The sequence below is a fragment of the Hypanus sabinus genome, chromosome 5, assembly GCF_030144855.1.
Source record: "Hypanus sabinus isolate sHypSab1 chromosome 5, sHypSab1.hap1, whole genome shotgun sequence".
Lineage (NCBI taxonomy): Eukaryota > Metazoa > Chordata > Chondrichthyes > Myliobatiformes > Dasyatidae > Hypanus > Hypanus sabinus.
Genome location: NC_082710.1, coordinates 42505824 through 42522851, shown reverse-complemented (window position 1 = coordinate 42522851; position 17028 = coordinate 42505824). Strand labels below are relative to the sequence as shown.

The following is a 17028-nucleotide window of genomic DNA, read 5'->3' as shown; positions in this document are numbered from 1 at the left end:
TTTGAAAAGTGAAAATTAGAAGCAAAGTTGGTAAAATTTTCTATTTGGGACTAAAACAGAAAACACTGTCAATACAGATGTAAAATGAAGGGCACAATCTGAATAGGAGTGAAACAAAGAATGAAAGACGGGTATCACTTGGACCCATATAGATTCCAAAACAGCCCTTTTGCAAAAAGTGAAATAAGGAGGGAGTAGTGGGAGTGATGGGATTACGTGTGTCCAGTGGAACAAATAGTCTTGTTGTGAGTACAAAAGAATATAGTTTGGATATTTGAAATTGTTTTAAGTAACTATCAGACGCTGCTCATTAAATGTTAAGTCTAATGTAATGATGAATTCCTATCAGGAAACTCATTTTGTTGCATAGAATGATAACAATTAAATATTTCATTAATTTTCAGATATATCCCGGGATAAAAAAGCCAGAGCACTTTGTTGATGGTTGGAATGTTTATTATTTTGATAAATTGGATGAACTGGTGAGTCACCCTTAAAGCAGGCTTATTTTTACAGAATTCTTCTTTTCACTCAGTGTTTCTGTATAGTGATATCTAACTTTTTTTTTGGTTGGGCTTATTGTTAAGCTCATGCTATAAGAAGCCATTGGATGGCTGAAAATTTATGGTGTCCTATTACTTAAAATTTGTAGAAAAATGTGTGGCCAGACTATGGAAAGAATAAGGAGTCCCTTGGAGAGCTATGGCTGGGACTTCTCAGGTTCTACACAGAGGAGTTTGACTTTAAAGAACATGTCATTAGTATCAGACGGAAGTCTCTACTCACAACCTTTAAAAAGCAATGGACATCTAAGTATATTGTTATAGAAGGTAAGTCTTACAAGTATAAATTTATTGTCATTTTGTGAGGTTCCATAAGGGGTTTTAATTAGACTAGTTGGTCAGAACTTTGATAAAAGACAGTTCATTGAGGAGCAAATGGACTGGAAAAAGTTATGGATGATAATCTTATTCAAACAGCACTGGGAAAGTAAATTAAACGTAAAGTTATAATTTAATAGCTATTAACATACCCAGTTAATACAAATGGAAATACTATTTCTAAAGCACCATGGCAAATAAACACAATTTAGAAAAATAAATTATCTGCATGCTGCCTTCTTGTTGGATTTATACCAAGCAATTCAAAGTCGATCCCAGAACCAACAGTTGAGTTGGATGGAGCAGACTGCCTATGTTTACAAATACTGATCCACTGTGGAATTGAACCCAAGTGCTAAGGGAATTGCAGTAATGCTATTAGTTAGGAAATATACTAGTGCTGGAATCCATGATTTTTAGACTTGAGCACAACTAATTTGCCATTTTATGCAGGTTGGCAAAATAGTTCACTTACTGCAAAGTTGCTGCACCACACCCCTCCGTCTCACCAGTGAGATGCTGAAATGGATGTGGCACAGCAAGGTCACAGCAGTCAGATAGGCAAGCTTGTTCTGGGTAATGACTTCAAGATGGTGTTTCTTGGTTCTTGTAGATATTTGAATTATCATGCTGCTATTCAACTTTGGATGGGACCCACTAGATGTGTTTCCTGCTCTTAAATGGGAATGTTGGTTGGCGTAGACCAGTGGCCAAAGCACCCTTTTCCTTGCTGTCTCTGTCTCTCTATCTCTTGAGAGGTCTTTGTTATTTTTGAGATGGGCTGTATATCCTTTAATCTCTCCTCTTCCTTTTGTTCTATTTTTCCATGAGTGCTAAGTTGTTTTGACCTTTTTTCAATTTATTTGAACAGTTCTTCAGCATATAGATCTTTTAAAATCTAGAGGTAATTTTAATTATAAAGTCCAAGTAGTTTTCTTGAAGTGTAATTGATAGATTTTGTTTGAAATAGATCCGTTTGACCTCAACCATAATCTTGGAGCTGGATTATCCCGAAAGAGTAAGTTTCATTTTGCATTTCATCAAATTTATTTACACTTCCAGTGATGTCTCTTTGTAAAAATAATTGTTTTGTTTTTCAGTGACAAATTTTATCATGAAAGCTTTCGTTAATGGGAGGAAAGTTTTTGGAACACCAGTTAAATCCATCCCAGTGCAGTATCCTATGATTATGGTATATATTTGTGTTTGAAAATAATTATATTTACTTTTTTGAACATCACCTGCTTTTGTTATGGAGTAAATTTGTTCCATATTAATGAGATTTATCTAAGTATAAGATAAAAGAAGATAAAAGATTTCTATTTTAAAATGAATAATTAAGTTATTTTTATTTTGAAAAAGATAAGCATTGATTAATTCAAAAAGTCATTTTATTCCAAAAAGCAGTTCTTTATACTCTCACTGCCTATTCTTCGAGATCAATTTAAAAATGAAACAAACGAATCCAGGTCCAAAATTCCAGCTGTGTATTTATCATTAGCATCAGAAGAAATACAAAGATCTGTAAGCTATTGAAAACCATCATGTGTATCTTTTTTGATTGATCAGCTTGGTTTACAAAATTGATCGTATCCCTTTTCCATAAGCTCTATGCAGTATGTGATTTAGTGGCCTTCCTTGGTAACCAAGTGCACAAATCTGCTAGACATTCCATTTCCCTTCTTATTTCTAATATCCTAATTTTTAATTAGTGCCATCTGGTATGCCACCAGCCTTTCGCCATTGAGCAGCGAGAGACCAAGGAAGTGCAAAAGGCTAAGAGTATGGAGTTTAACCTCAGCAAGAGTTCAGCCTTAGAAGGGAAATCAGCCTTGAGGTACAGTTGGCCTAAAATGATACAGGGATTTGAGTAATATTTAATTCTGTGAAATGTTTAAAAGGAAACAGTGTAGTCTAATGTTGGACAACAGCCGACAGTTTTTTTTACATGAGAGCTCATGGGCGTTTGTGTATTTAAATGTCTGCATGCTGGAAATGTCCCTTGCTTATATTCAAGCTTAAGTCATCTTAGTTTTAAATTGCCATCACTTCATTGCTCTCATGAAGGTAAATAAATCCTGATGCTGGTCAGAATCTAAGCAGTGACTAAACGTTTGCAAGATAGACAGGAACTGGGTTGTAATACTCAAATCCACCTGAATGTATTGAATTGCAATACATTTGAATGGTATTACATTTTGGTAATCATGGCAACAGCTCCAAGAATATCAAGCATGAGCATACTATAAAGCTTTTCTTAAAACAGAGCCTATCTGATATGCAGGAAAATGTTTGAAATTTTTAGTTTATTGTGTTAAGTTATAAATAGTTTCATTTTGGCCTTTACCAATATCACTGTTATCAAACATACTTCCAGTTTTACAGATGCTATGACTATTTGTATGAGTAACTGACTGAATTTTTTTTATATATTCGAGGAGTATTTCTTTGATCCAGAAATTCTGACTGAGGGGAAAGGAGCTCCAAATGACAGATGCTGTAGAATTTGTGGAAAAATTGGACATTTTATGAAAGATTGTCCAATGCGGAGAGGGTAAGAGAAATAAATTGTTTTACTTTACAATGGAGTTGTACACATTTGTTATTAATGAATTCTTCAAAATTCTACCTTAGTTCATTTGATTTCAATTGTTATGTTTCAGTGAGTAACGGCTGATCTTACAAATCAGAAAGAATTTTGCAGCCAGAAAAAAATTACTGTTTGATCCATCATAGTTAATCCTGGTCACTGAATTCTCTCAGTACTTTCATTTTAAAAAGGAAAATATTTGATATTTGTCAACACTTTGAGCTTCCATTTGAAACTTTCATTTAATGAGTACATATTTTTGTGCTTCAATATACAATATATCTAACCATTCTCTGTATTTTTTGTTTATGACTTGAACATCTTGTGCTACCAACAAAAGAGAAATTCCTTGAAACATTTCTAAAATAAATATTCCTCAAATGTGGACAAGTACACAATTCATACCTCTGTTCTAAGTAGGCATGTATGGCTATTGAACATATTGTGTTGTAACGAATGGAATGATTAGTTAGATTGTTGTTTAGGACAATTAAGAGTTAACAATGCTAGTAATGAATTGGAATTGAATACTGAATGTAGGAAGAATGGCATGTTTCCTTCACTCATGGGCATTGTAAATTCATTAAGATTCTTCCAGAATCCACTAGTTCCTTGTTTATTTTTACTGATTCCTTTTTTAAAATATTCAGTTTTATTTAAACTGAATTCACGTCTTTAAAGCACCTTGCTATAATTTGAATTTGTTTTCAGTTTATTTAAACTGAATTCACATCTTCAAAGCATCATGCTGCAATTTGAATTTGTGTACACTGGATTATTATCCAGTTCTGAATTAGCAGTGAGCATAAAGCTGTACACCTATTTTCTACATTAATCCTGTCTGTTTTGTTCACAGTCCCTATTTCTCTAGTCTCTATTCATGACAGAAAGTCCCTTTCTTAGTATCATAGAGAATGCCATGAGTTAACAGAAAAGAAATAGACCCTTCAGCCACTAACTCTGGGATGATAATCGAGCACCCAGTTTCATTAATCCTACACAAATTTCCAATTTATTCACCCTCCCTCCAGATTCTACTATTCATCGATGTACCAGAGGCAATTTGCAGTGGCCCAATAACGCACACATCTTTAGGATGTTGGAGAAACCAGACACCTAGAGGAAACTCATGCAGTAACAGGTAGAAAGTGCAAGTTCTACACAGACAGCAGCAGAGGTCAGAATTCATTGAACCTAGAATGTTGGAGTTGTGATGCTGCAGCTCTATCAGCAGTGTCACCTTGATATTGCCATTTCTGTGACATCCTTTTAAAATTAATCAAATTTGTATCCAATTAGTGATGCCTTACTAGAAGTAGTTAGAAAATAAGCATTTAAAATGAAGTGTAAGAGCACAGGAAACTGGGAGTGTAAATGAGTGAACTTCTAAAATCTCATAAAAACACAAAATGCTGGCAGAACTCAGCAGGCCAGACAGCTATGGGAGGAGGTAGTGACGACGTTTTGGGCCGAAACCCTTCTAAAATCTGTTGCATTAGTAAATGATGCCAAATCAAAAGCAATAGATTTTAATCTTAGTGGGGTAGAAGTGGAGAACTCTTATCTAATATTTTGAATTTTGGTTAGACTACATTTGAATGCTCTGTACAGAATAAGGGAGCCATGCTGCAGTTGTTCAGTACTTTGGTGAGACTGATTGCCTTACCTAAGGAGAAATGTTCTTGCCGTAAGGGGTGTACTTGTACACATACAATAGATTTGATTTTGATTCTGAGGAAGGTGGATCTGCAGAGTGAGAAAATAAGTTTAGAATGGTTACAAGAAATCTAATTGAAACTTTTTATAGGACCTGGTAAGAAGTGGAATTTAGAACCCGTGATCACAGTCACAATAGGAGATAGACTATTTGGTACTGAGGTAGGGGAAAATGACTTCATTCAGAGGGTGTGGATTTTTGAAATTCTTTGTCCAGAGGATTACGCAGGCCTATTTCAGGTGATCATTCAAAACACAGGTCAGTAGTTTTTTACAGATTGAAATAATACAAATTAATTTAAGAAAATGAGGGATATGAGTATAGTGCAGAAAAATGTTGCTAAGAGAGAAAATCAGTCATGGTCTTTATGAAAGGCTGAGTAGACTCATTGGGTCAGGTTGCCTATTCCTCTCATTTCTTATGTTATCTTAATAATTGCTTCAAATTGAAGCTCAAAGTAAAAATTGGCAGCCGCTGCACTCAACGTAGATATTTATATCTGCCTCTAAAAGTTTTCTTATTCATTTGACTTTTAAAATACTATCTTATAGTGGAAAAAGATGGTATTGGTCAAAGTGCCAGCAGAGATTTAAAAGAAAAGGATATTTCAGCAAACTACAAGAAAGTGTGTGATTCAGTCTATTATAAACAGGTGTTTTAAGGGAGGAGAAATAATCAAGACAAAATTACCAAAATTGATGAGAGTGAATAGAATAACTCCAGTGTCTGTTACAATTAAATTATTATTCTCTGCCTTGGAGGAAGCTTATGGAAATGCATTTACAATTGCTGTTTAAAATGTTCTTCATTCATATTCTTGCATATGGGATTAGCTTAAGCGTTGCTGTAGTAAGTTTTTTCTTTACCCACTCAGTAGTAAGTTGAGGAGTTTTGCCCATGCGATCTTGTTCCTGATAGCAGTTCCCAATCTTTGTGTTGCTCAGACAAAAGTCTACATTATCACTGATCTTGCAAAAGTAACTTTCATTCAATTTCCAAAGATAATTGCTTTGTAATTTTTTTAAAATTTAGCAGTAAAGCAAGGCAACAGCAAAATGTCGATCACAATACCCATTATATAAATGCTGGCAAATCGGAAAAACTCTTGGAAAAGGCAAGAAGAATGATTGAGAAAGATTCTCCAAAAAAGGAAGTGCCAAAGCTGTATCGGCAAAGTTTAAAAGATTCTCCAGGAAAAATAGAGACATCAGAGATTCGTACACTTAGGAAGTCAAAGGAAGAAAGAGCAGCAAATGAGATACTCAGGGACAGAGCTCCCAGGCAGTATCCCGAACAAAGGAGAAAACAGGAGGAGAGAATTTGTTTTATCTGTGGTAAAGAAGGTCACATCAAAAAAGAATGTCCTTGGCACAAAGGTATGCATATAATGTTATTGTTTAAACCTTGATGGGATTGTTTTTCGGCCTTGCGAAAAGGCCAGTATTTTTGCCATTTTAAGGTACTAAGTGTACTTTCTTCAGTGCTTTTTGTCATTGAGCTACAGGGTTTTAACCCACTGACAATATTTATCCAAGTCAGAATGATGTGTCTTGGAAGGGAATTCATTTGTGGTTGTGGCATTTATCTTTGAGTTTGCCATTTAGCACAATAGCATGTTAGGAAATTGTCCTCAGTGAATATGGGACTCACTCTTCAAAAAAAAATTGTATATCACCCTTGTTTGGTCTGTCTTGCTATGGAACAGAATGCTGCTGCAGGCGTTAAGAAAATTAAACTGGGATTGAGTACAGTGCATCAGTTGCTTCAGTAGACTTTGGAACATTTTTGGAATGATGCCAGTGATCAGGATCAGTTTGACTTGGTATGTCTCTATCAAGTTTACTGTTCAGTTTGATGCCATGTTTTATGCTTAATAGTAATCACTTCACAAAACTGGCTTGTAAGAATGTTTTATTTTTCTGCGTGTATACATACATACTTGATCAAATATGGTAGATTTCCTTTCTCCATAGGACATTAATGAACTAAACTGGGTTTGTACAACAATCTGTCACTTTGACTAGTGCTGTGTTTTTTTTCCAAATTTATTTAATTAACCCACATGAAATTAGAATGCCTGTCCCTTTATTAGTGATTCCATTGATGGCCAGATAACCAATGAGATTCAGTTCCAGTGATTAAATATATTTCCATATTCATTTCTATAGTCACATAATACAACATTGTTTTACCTACCAAACAATGGTAGATCTACATGACTTTTGGAAAGTGTAGCCACTGTGTTGACTAAATGTTAGAAAAGATTGTAGCAGCTTGCTGTATTTACACTGTCATTGAAAGAGGTTACTTGAAGCACTGCAGTAATTCACTTTTAACGAGGGTCACTGTTTCTGGAGAAAATAACACTGCCTCATTAGTATTGCAGCATTGCTATCTGCCTTTCTTGAAATAATTTTCCAACCTATTTAAATGATTATAAATGAATATAATCTTGTATTTGAGACTTTTTGTCATAATGTCGTATTACAGGACTAACATCCTTGTATTCAATATTTGTCTGCTTTGCTACAGGAGAAAAAAGTACAGAATTTGCTGTAAATGCATCCCCCTCAATATCTAACCTTGGAAATGAGAACACCAAAGGAAATGTGGTAAGCAACAGAGGAAACACTGGTAGTAGACTAATGCAAAAGTTATGTCGACATTTGATACCAGATGTATGTGAGTTCGAAATTCTTAAGAAGGGAGAAGATTTGGTGAAGCTTGGAAAGAAAAGCTTAACTGTCAATAACTTTTTTTGTTACTTTCTTTGCAGAAGAAAAAACAGAAAGGAAATTCCCAATCAGGTTAGGACATTTCATTTTTAATACAAAGTGTATATACTTGTATCAACATGTGTAATACGATTATGTGCACCTTAAGTTACAGATGACCGGTCGCTGAATTTCATTATCAAGCATTTTCATTCATTTATTCCCCCTTCCTTAGCGTCAAAATGCTACAGCTAGAGAATAAAGTGAGATAAAAATTGCTAATTTCTATTTTGGAAAGAAAAATACGTACCTTAAATAAGTGCATTATAAGTATATTATTTAAATAGAATAGACTTGTAGAACTCAGATGTAGAGGGATTTGGATAGGTTATTTCATGGCTTGAGAAAGCAGAGTATGTAGATGCAGTAAGTATGATGGAAGGTGAACAGAATGCTATTGTTAATTACTGGGGAGTTGAATACAAGAGTGGGGTGTTATGCTTTATCTATAGAGTTGGTAAAATTATACCTGGAATACTGTGTACAGTATTGGTTTTTTATTTACAATAAGGTGTTAATGCATATGAGAGAGAAGTGACTTGATTAAAACATGTAACATCCTGAGAAACCTTGGCAGAGTAGATGTGGACATTATTGTGCAAGAAGTGTGTGTCAAGTTAAAATAAGAGGGCATGAGTAATTATTAGCTTATTCATAATCAACAATTTATCTCATTCATACAGGCTGTGCTTCTCTAGTCCACTAAGGGTTCTCACCCAAAGCATTAACTTATCTTTCTCTTTCAGACTTTCAACTGGATAACTAACTTATATTCTTGACTACTTTTCAAAATTTAAATTATTTTGTTTTTCTCTTGTGCATGTCTGTAAAGTTCAACACTCGAAATTTAGTCCAGATCATTATTTTTGTGGTTTTAATTTGCTACACAATGTAAATAATTTCACCATATACAACTATGGTAATAATGATAAAATTAATGTTAAAAAATCTTCATTAAAGTCATGGAATTCTGTATTTGAACATAGCTATTCTATATTGACAGTTAGCTTTGGTTTTGTAACGATACATACTAAGGATACATAATACATAAGGATGATGACTTAAATCTTAGTAAAACGTTGTAAATGGAAATCAAAAGTCTGCAGATGCTGGAAACCTGAAATAAAAACCAACTGTTGGTAATGCAAGCCAAACAGCATTTGTTCTGTTGCTCAGAAGTTGCCTAATTTGCATAGTATTTGCATTTCTTTTCAATCCTCTTTCATATTCTGTTTGTGAGACATCCTTGTGCACAAAGTGGCTGCTACACACAACATGGAACAGGACAGGAGCAGGCTTTTCAGCCCACTGAATGCACCGAACATGATATCCATTTAAACTAGTATCATCTGCCTTCATGTACTGTATATCCTTCCATTCCATGCCTGGTTAAATGCCTCCAATGTTGCTGCTCCTGTTTCATTACAATAGACAATAGGTGCAGAAGTAGACCATTTGGCCCTTCGAGCCTGCACTGCCCTTGCTTATTAGTGAGTTCTGGGCACCTAATTGATAATTGGTTTAATATTGTCACATGTACTGAGAAACAGTGGAAAACTGTTTATGTGCCATCCAGACAAATAGTTCCAAGCATAAGTATATCAAGGTAGTCAAAGGGGAAAACCAGTAACAATACAGAATATTGTGGTACAATTAAAGAAAAGAGCAGTGAGACACAAACTGTAAGAGCTATGATGAAGTAGGTTGAGAGATCAAAAGTTCATCTTTATCGTACAAGAAATCCATTCAACAGTCTTGCAACTGGCAGAAGAAGGTCGTATCAGTCAGGTCTTTGGCACGGAGCCTGGCTCTGTAGCTCAGAAGTAACGGGGTAGAAGAGGTGAACTGTGGTGATAGGGGAACAGAAAGGAGGTTCTGTGGACGAGAATAAGATTCCTGGATGGTGTGTTGTCTCTCAGATGCCAAAGTCTGGGACGTCTCAGATCTTGGATGAGAGGGTGATCAGCCAGAGTTACCAAAGACATGGGTAGGAAGAGGGACAAGGCTCTGCAAATTGAGTTCAGAGAGTTGGGCGCTAAGTTAAAAGGACAGGATCCCCAGGGTTGTGATGTCAGGGTTGCTACCCGTATCAGGTGCTAGTGAGGCCAGAACTAGTAAGATCCTATGGTTTAACATGTGGATAAGGAGTGGTGTGGGAGGTGATCAATTTTTTGGATCATTTGGCCGCCTTCTAGGGAAGGTGGGAACAGTACAAAAAAGATGGTTTGCACCTGAGCTGGAGGGGTTTAATATCCCAGCGGGAAGGTTTGCTAATGCTGCATGGGGTGGGGGGAGGGCTTAAGCGGGATGAGAACTAGAGTACTAGGACAGATAGTGGAGAGGTTGTGGAGACAGGTTGTTAAGATCAGGAATCAAAAGGTTGAGCATGGTGTCACTAATGTAGGTTGCATAAATTTCAATGCAAAAGGAAAATGAGCTCAGGGCATGGATCAACACATGGAAGAGGGTTCAGAGAAGATTCACAAAAATTACTTCAGGAATGAAAGAGTTACTATATGAGGAATGTCTGGCAGCTCTTGGGCTGTATTTCCTGGAGTTCAGGAGAATGAGGGGGGATCTCATAGAAACATTCTGAATGTCAAAAGGCCTGAACAGATTAGATATGGCAAAGTTATTTCCCATGGTAGGGAATTCTAGGACAAGAGGGCATGACTTCAGGATTGAAGGATGTCTTTTTAGAACTGAGATGAGGAGAAATTACTTCAGTCTTTGGTAAAATCAAAGTAGATTGGTAAATCTGGAATTTGTTGCCATAGGTGGCTGTGGAGCCCAAGTCATTGGGTGTACTTAAGGCAGAGATAGATAGGCTCTTGATTAGCCAGGGCGTCAAAGGGTATGGGGTGAAAGCAGGGGAGTGGGGATGACTGGAAATATTCAATCAGCCCATGATTGAACGGTGGAGCAGACTCAATGGGCCAAACGGCCCACTTCTGCTCCTATATCTTATGGTCTTATGGAATTATGATATTGTAGCCTTTAGTGAGACTTGGTTGCAGGAGGGCAGGGCTGGTACCTCACTATTGCACGGTTTCATTTTTTTGACGTGATAGAGCCGAAAGGATTGAAGGAGGAGAGGTGGCATTACCAGTCTGGGAAAATGTCATGGCAGTGCTCAGTCAGGACAGACTGGAGAACTCATATAGTGAGGCTTTGTGGGTGGAACTGAGGAATAAGAAAGGTATGATCACATTAATAGAAAACCCAACAGTCGGCAGGATTTAAAGGAACAAATTTGTAGAGAGATCACAGCCTGTTGCAAGAAACAGAATTTTGTGATAGATTATTTTAACTTTCTACATATTGATGGGACTCTCATACTGTAAAAGAACTAGGTGGAATAGAACTTGTGCAGTACTTGATCTCCTATCAAGGGAGTGAGATGGCCGGTGACAGAAGTTTGCGGAGGGAAACACTTTGCATTTGGTGATCATAGTGACATTAGTTTCAAATTAATTGTGGAAAAGGATACATCTAGTCCTCTGGATGAGATTCTGAATTGGAGAGGGGCCAATTTTGATGGCATTAGAAAAGGATCTGGGAAGTGTGGATTGGGACAGGTTGTTTTTTGTCAAAGTGTACTTGGTAAGTGGGAGGCCTTAAGTGAAATTTTGAGAGTGCAAAGCTTGTATGTGTGTCAGAATAAAAGGCGGGGTAACAGGCTTGGGGAACCTTAGTTTTCTAGGGATATTGAGGCTCTGGTTAAGGGAAAAAAAGTTAAGTGCATAGCAGGTATAGGCAGGTTGGAAGAAAAAAGAGGTACTTGAGTATAAGAAATGCAAGAAAACACGTGAAAGAAATCAGAGCTAAAAGAAGGTATGGGGTTGTTCTAGCTGACAAGGTGAAGGAAAATCCTAAGGGATTCCACAAATATGCTATGAACAAAAGGATTGCAAAGGACAAATTTGGTCCACTGGAAAAGCAGAATATGAATTTATGCATGGAGCCAGAAGAAATGGGGAAGATCTTAAATGAATGTCTTGCATCTGTTTTTATTCTGAGTCTGTAGAAGTGAGGTCAAGCAGTAGCGAGGTCACGGACTCTATAGAGATTACAGAGGAGAAGGTGTTTGATGTCTTGAGGCAAAAAAGGTGGACAGATCCCCAGGTCCATACATGATGTCTCCCACAGGGTCTGAGGGGACAAGTACAGAAATTGGAGGGGTTGTAGCAGAGATATTTAAATAACCTTAATGACCGGTGAGGTACTGGAGGATAGCTAATGTTGTTCCACTGTTTAAGAAAGGTTCTAAGAATGAACAAGGAAATTATAGGCCGGTGAGCCTGACATAGAGAGTAGGAAAGTATTCTAATGGACCAGATATGAGTATTTGGATAGAAAGGTACTGATTAGGGATAGTCAGCATGGCTTTGTGTATGGTAGATCATGTCTGACCAATCTTAAATGAGTTTTTCAAAGAAGTTACCAGGAAAGTTGAAGACAAGGCAGTGAATGTTGGCTACATGGACTTCAGCAAGGCATTTGACAAGGTCATGCATGGGAGGTTGATCAAGAAGGTTCGATAGCTCAGTATTCAAGATGAGGTAGTAAGTTAAATTAGACATCAGCTTTGCAGGAGAAGCTAGCGACTGGAGGTCTGTGAGTGCCACAGGGATCGGTGCTGGGTCAGTTGTATGTCATCTAGGTCAGCGATCTGGATTACAATGTGGTTAACTGGATTTGTAAATTTACAGATGACACCAAGATTAGGGATATTGTGAATAGCGAGGAGGACTATCAAAACTGGAAAAATGGCAGGTGGAATTTAAGGCAGATGAGTGTGAGGTGTTGCACTTTGGGAGGACTAACCAGAGTGGGTCTTACACAGTGGACAGCAGGGCAGTAGGTGTGCGATAGAACAAAGATCTTGGAATTCGGGTCCATAATTTGTTGTAAGAGGCCTCACAGGTAGATAAGGTCGTGCAGAAAGCTTTTGGCACATTGACATTCATTGATCAAAGTATTGAGTGCACGAGTTGGGATGTTATGTTGAAGTTGTGTAAGACATTGGTTAGGCCTAATTTGGAGAATGCGTGCAGTTTTGATCATTTATCTACAGGAAATGTGTAAATGGTATTGAAAGAGCAGAGAGAAAATTTACAAAGACGTTGCTGGGACTGGAGGACCTGAGTTATAGGAAAAGATTGAATAGGTTACAACTTTATTCCCTAGATTGTAGAAGATTGAGGAAAAAATTGATAGAGGTAAACAAAATTGAGGAGTATAGATAGGATAAATGCAAGTGGGCTTTTTCCACTGAGGTTGAGACTACGACTAGAGATCATGGGTTAGAGGTGAGACGGAGTTTTCTAAAAGGTACGTGGAAAGAATCTACTTCTCTCAGATGGTGGTGAGAGTGTGGAATGAGTTGCCACGCAAGTGGTGGATGTCATCGTTTAAGAGAAGTTTGAATAGGTACATGGGAATGGTATGGAGGGCAATGATCTTGGTGCAGGCTGATAGGACCAGGCAATTTAAATAGTTTAGCATTGACTAGATGGGCCAAAGGGCCTGTTTCTGTGCTGTAGTTTTCTATGACTCTAACAGAAGCTTTATTTTAGCTTGATGGAATATATTTTCATACTTTATATCATCTCCCTGATGGAAGGTGGGGGTAAAGGGAGGATGGTTAGACTGGGAGGGGTCTTTAATTGTGTTGATTGCTTTCCTGGGCAGCAGGAAGTGTGGACATCTTCATTGGAGGAGAGGCTGGTTTCCATGGGTTGTGTTCACAACTCTTTCAATTTCTATGTTCTTGGCCAGAGCAATTGCCATAAGCTGTGGTGCATTTGGATAGAATTATCTCTATGGTGCATATAAAAATTGGTGAGTGTTATTCGGGACATGCAGAATTTCCTTTGTCTTTTGGGGAGTAGAGGTGGTGTACTTGGTCATAAAGGCTATGGTTGGAACAGTGCAAGCTGTTGTGTTGACACTTAAGAATCTCTCAAACATCTCCACCTCAGCACTTCTCATATACACAGGGATATATATGTACCTATTCCCCTGTGTTCACATTTAAAAAAAAGACTTACCTCATAAATTTCCCATGAACATTCTTTATTCATAAAACTGTGATCTATAATATTTGACATTTTCACCCTGGGGGGTAGAAAAAACTCTCTACCTTTTCTGTGTTTCGCATAACCTCTATTAAGTCACCCCTCAGCTTCTGACACTCTAAAAACAAAGTTTGTCCAATCTGCTACAGCTAATGCTCTCTAACCCAGCCAACAGGATGCAGACAGAGCATTTGTACTGAGGAGTTATGTAAAAATACTCATTCCTAGGTGGTGTGTTTTGAGAAAGTGTACCTCTAGCTCTGCTTTGCCACATAGAATGGACCAGAAGCAGTGTTTTAAATAATGACTTTCTTGTACTTAGCTGAAATGTCCACTTTTTAAGATATTGTAAGTTGGTATTTGTAACCTCTATCCCTCCCTTGTCTTTTGATGAGATGTGTTCTGATCAGCAAATTCCACATTCTTTACTCAAAATAACTGGATTTTGTTTTGGGTAACAGCTTGATGCAATAATTATTTGTTTAAATTTATCATATTTTTATAAGTAAATTTATTTACAGGTCTCTCTAGCGAAGTGTCTACAAATTCAACTCAGGGAAGATCTCCACAGAAAAAGATGCAATCAGAAAGAATATTAAAGGATGCTGAAAATTGATTTAAATTGTATTTTAGTTTGATAATAAACTGTCAACTTTGTGCAAATCCTCCTAAATTCTCCCATAGTTAAGAAAACCTAATGAAGGTTTTATGCTTGTTCTTGAAAGAATAAAGTGATTTTATGTTTAATGAAATGTGTCACATGTCCCTAATCTTATTAAGTTTAAATGTTTTTAATTAGACCATATTCTGTTCAAAATATTTTGTTGTGAAACATAGTGTAATTATTGAGCATTATTTTAATTGTTTGACCTAATGCCTTCTCTGTAAATCATCAACTTTACTAATCTTTGTTCAAGTAAAACAGATAATTTGGCACTTTAACTTTTAAATTATTTCAGAACAATTGATGTAATAACATAGTCCAGAAAATATGCATTTTGTTCCATGAAAACATCAAATTTTCAGGATTTTATTGTCTTTGTTTTGTAGTGCCATATTTATAAATCCTTGTAATGGAGAAGGAGGGGCAGTTTATACAGAAAGTCCTTTTGGTACAATTATAAAAACACAAATATCACAACAGTTAGTCAATAGTCCTTTAATTTGCATTGAATTACAATGAATAAATGCATCATTGTTTATTAAGAAATTAAACTTAAATTCTGCTGCTTTGGCAAGACCAAATTAATGGATTTCTGTTTATTAGCTTGACCCACAAATTAGAGCCAAAAAATATCTAATTTGAATTATTTTATCAATGATATTTTTGTGCTGTTGGCTTTTTTTTGGAGAGGTGTAGTATTATCCGAGAACATTATACAGTGACACATTTTGTGTAATCCACTGATGTGGCATAACAAAAGAAAGGAATCATGAATCTGCTTGAAACTGTTGGATTGTGATATTTGTGATTTGTTGCTTTGGTATAGATATGTTTTTGAGGATTTGCTGCTTTAGTTACTCAGATGTTGAAAGAATGCTTGTATAAAGGAAATGTGGACAGGTACCTTGTGTTTGTATATATGTGGTAAATGTACATTCAATCAACTGCTGTGTGTAAAGTCTTGTGAAGAAAAATAAAATTCTTAGAAAAATGTAAACAATTGTTTTGCGAGAAAAGGGAAATATAATTTGAATTGTATTCACTTTTGTTCTAAACAAAATTTAAAAATAATGAACAATTAATGCATAAACACATTTTATTTCTAGAATGGATGTTCCACTATTCTAGATGGGTAAAGGCCGTAACTCAGCCCTACAAACAGTGAACAAACATTTTTTGGGTTGGGGAGACAAATCTCCCATAAACTTCAACTGGTCTGCCACAAAACCATGTTAAGTAGGTCCAGCAGTTATTAATTGCACCACAGAAATTCTGTCTTTGGAGTATTTCTGTTTGGAACCTTTAAGTTTTCTAATTACTCTTATGCAAATTAATGTCATGTTAACTTTGTGTTTCCAAGTCCATTGAAATAATGGAAAGCTGTTACAGAATGTTCAAGTGAAAGGCATGGTATGTGTGTTAAAAGGAGACCACGGCGCTCCAAACTAGTATTTAATACATTAGCACTTTAATCCTATGGTCCTTCCATCTATCTCTTGGCCTGCCTCCAAACCTACTGACCCATACTTATTAAGGAAAAGTATTTATTTGCTTATTTACAGTAAACAACCTATCTTATTTGTACAGCCTGTAGATCTCTGGTCTGTCAAAGGTTCTCACCCAAAACATCAACTTACCTTTTTCCTTCAGACTTGCAGCTGGAAAACACTTAAGATTGTATTGTATATATTTCTGAGCTGTAACCCCAGCATTCTCATCCTAAAGGTTAAAGATGTAAGGTGTGAAAACAATTTTAAAATTTTTTTAATGATCTGCCATTATCGTTTAGGGCCAAGAGGCTCTTTTTAATTTCTTTTAAATAATGACTGATTATCTTGTACATAAATCTAGTGAGGACACTCGGGTAAAATGCAATAGATATTGCACAGTTTGAAAGAAGAGTGAAGTTTATAACTGGGAGGAAATGAGCCACAGTGGGAATCGAACACGAGCTGCTGTACTGTAACACCTTGTGCTAAACACTACTCTATCCTTGTACCGTACTACCCCGAGATTCATTTTCTTGCGGGCATGCGCATGAGACACAAACACAATAGAATCAATGAAAAGCACAAAAGGACAAACAACCGATGGGAGAAACCAATTGTCACTATTGTGTTTTTCACACTAGCAAAATAGTACAAATCTGAAATAAAATTTTTAAAAAACGGGCATTTGAAATACAGTGCAAAAATATTGGAAACACTTGGTTCGTCCAGCCCTATAGAGAGGGAGCATTTGTTTTAACACGTGCACGTAAAGGGTAGTGTTAGGGTAGTTTAACACGTGCAGTTTTTTAACATTTTTAATATCGTGGATGAT

At 36.5% G+C, this 17028-nt stretch overlaps 1 protein-coding gene across 5 annotated transcripts in view; it reads left to right on the top strand.

Moving 5' to 3' along the window:
• Nucleotides 1–15706, top strand: part of LOC132394100 (terminal uridylyltransferase 7-like) — a 61936-nt gene extending 46230 nt beyond the window's left edge. For 2 of the 5 annotated variants that reach the window (XM_059969844.1, XM_059969845.1), the window contains exons 21-29: nucleotides 405–482; nucleotides 653–830; nucleotides 1852–1899; nucleotides 1982–2073; nucleotides 3320–3435; nucleotides 6221–6564; nucleotides 7721–7800; nucleotides 7965–7995; nucleotides 14564–15706. In XM_059969844.1, the coding sequence (XP_059825827.1) occupies nucleotides 405–482; nucleotides 653–830; nucleotides 1852–1899; nucleotides 1982–2073; nucleotides 3320–3435; nucleotides 6221–6564; nucleotides 7721–7800; nucleotides 7965–7995; nucleotides 14564–14658 (1062 nt within the window). In that variant the 3' untranslated portion in view covers nucleotides 14659–15706. Of the gene's footprint in view, nucleotides 1–404; nucleotides 483–652; nucleotides 831–1851; nucleotides 1900–1981; nucleotides 2074–2593; nucleotides 2719–3319; nucleotides 3436–6220; nucleotides 6565–7720; nucleotides 7801–7964; nucleotides 7996–8708 lie in introns of those variants that run through there. The other 3 variants (XM_059969846.1, XM_059969847.1, XR_009512174.1) reach the window with 3 other exon arrangements.
• The last annotated feature ends 1322 nt before the right edge of the window (nucleotides 15707–17028 follow it).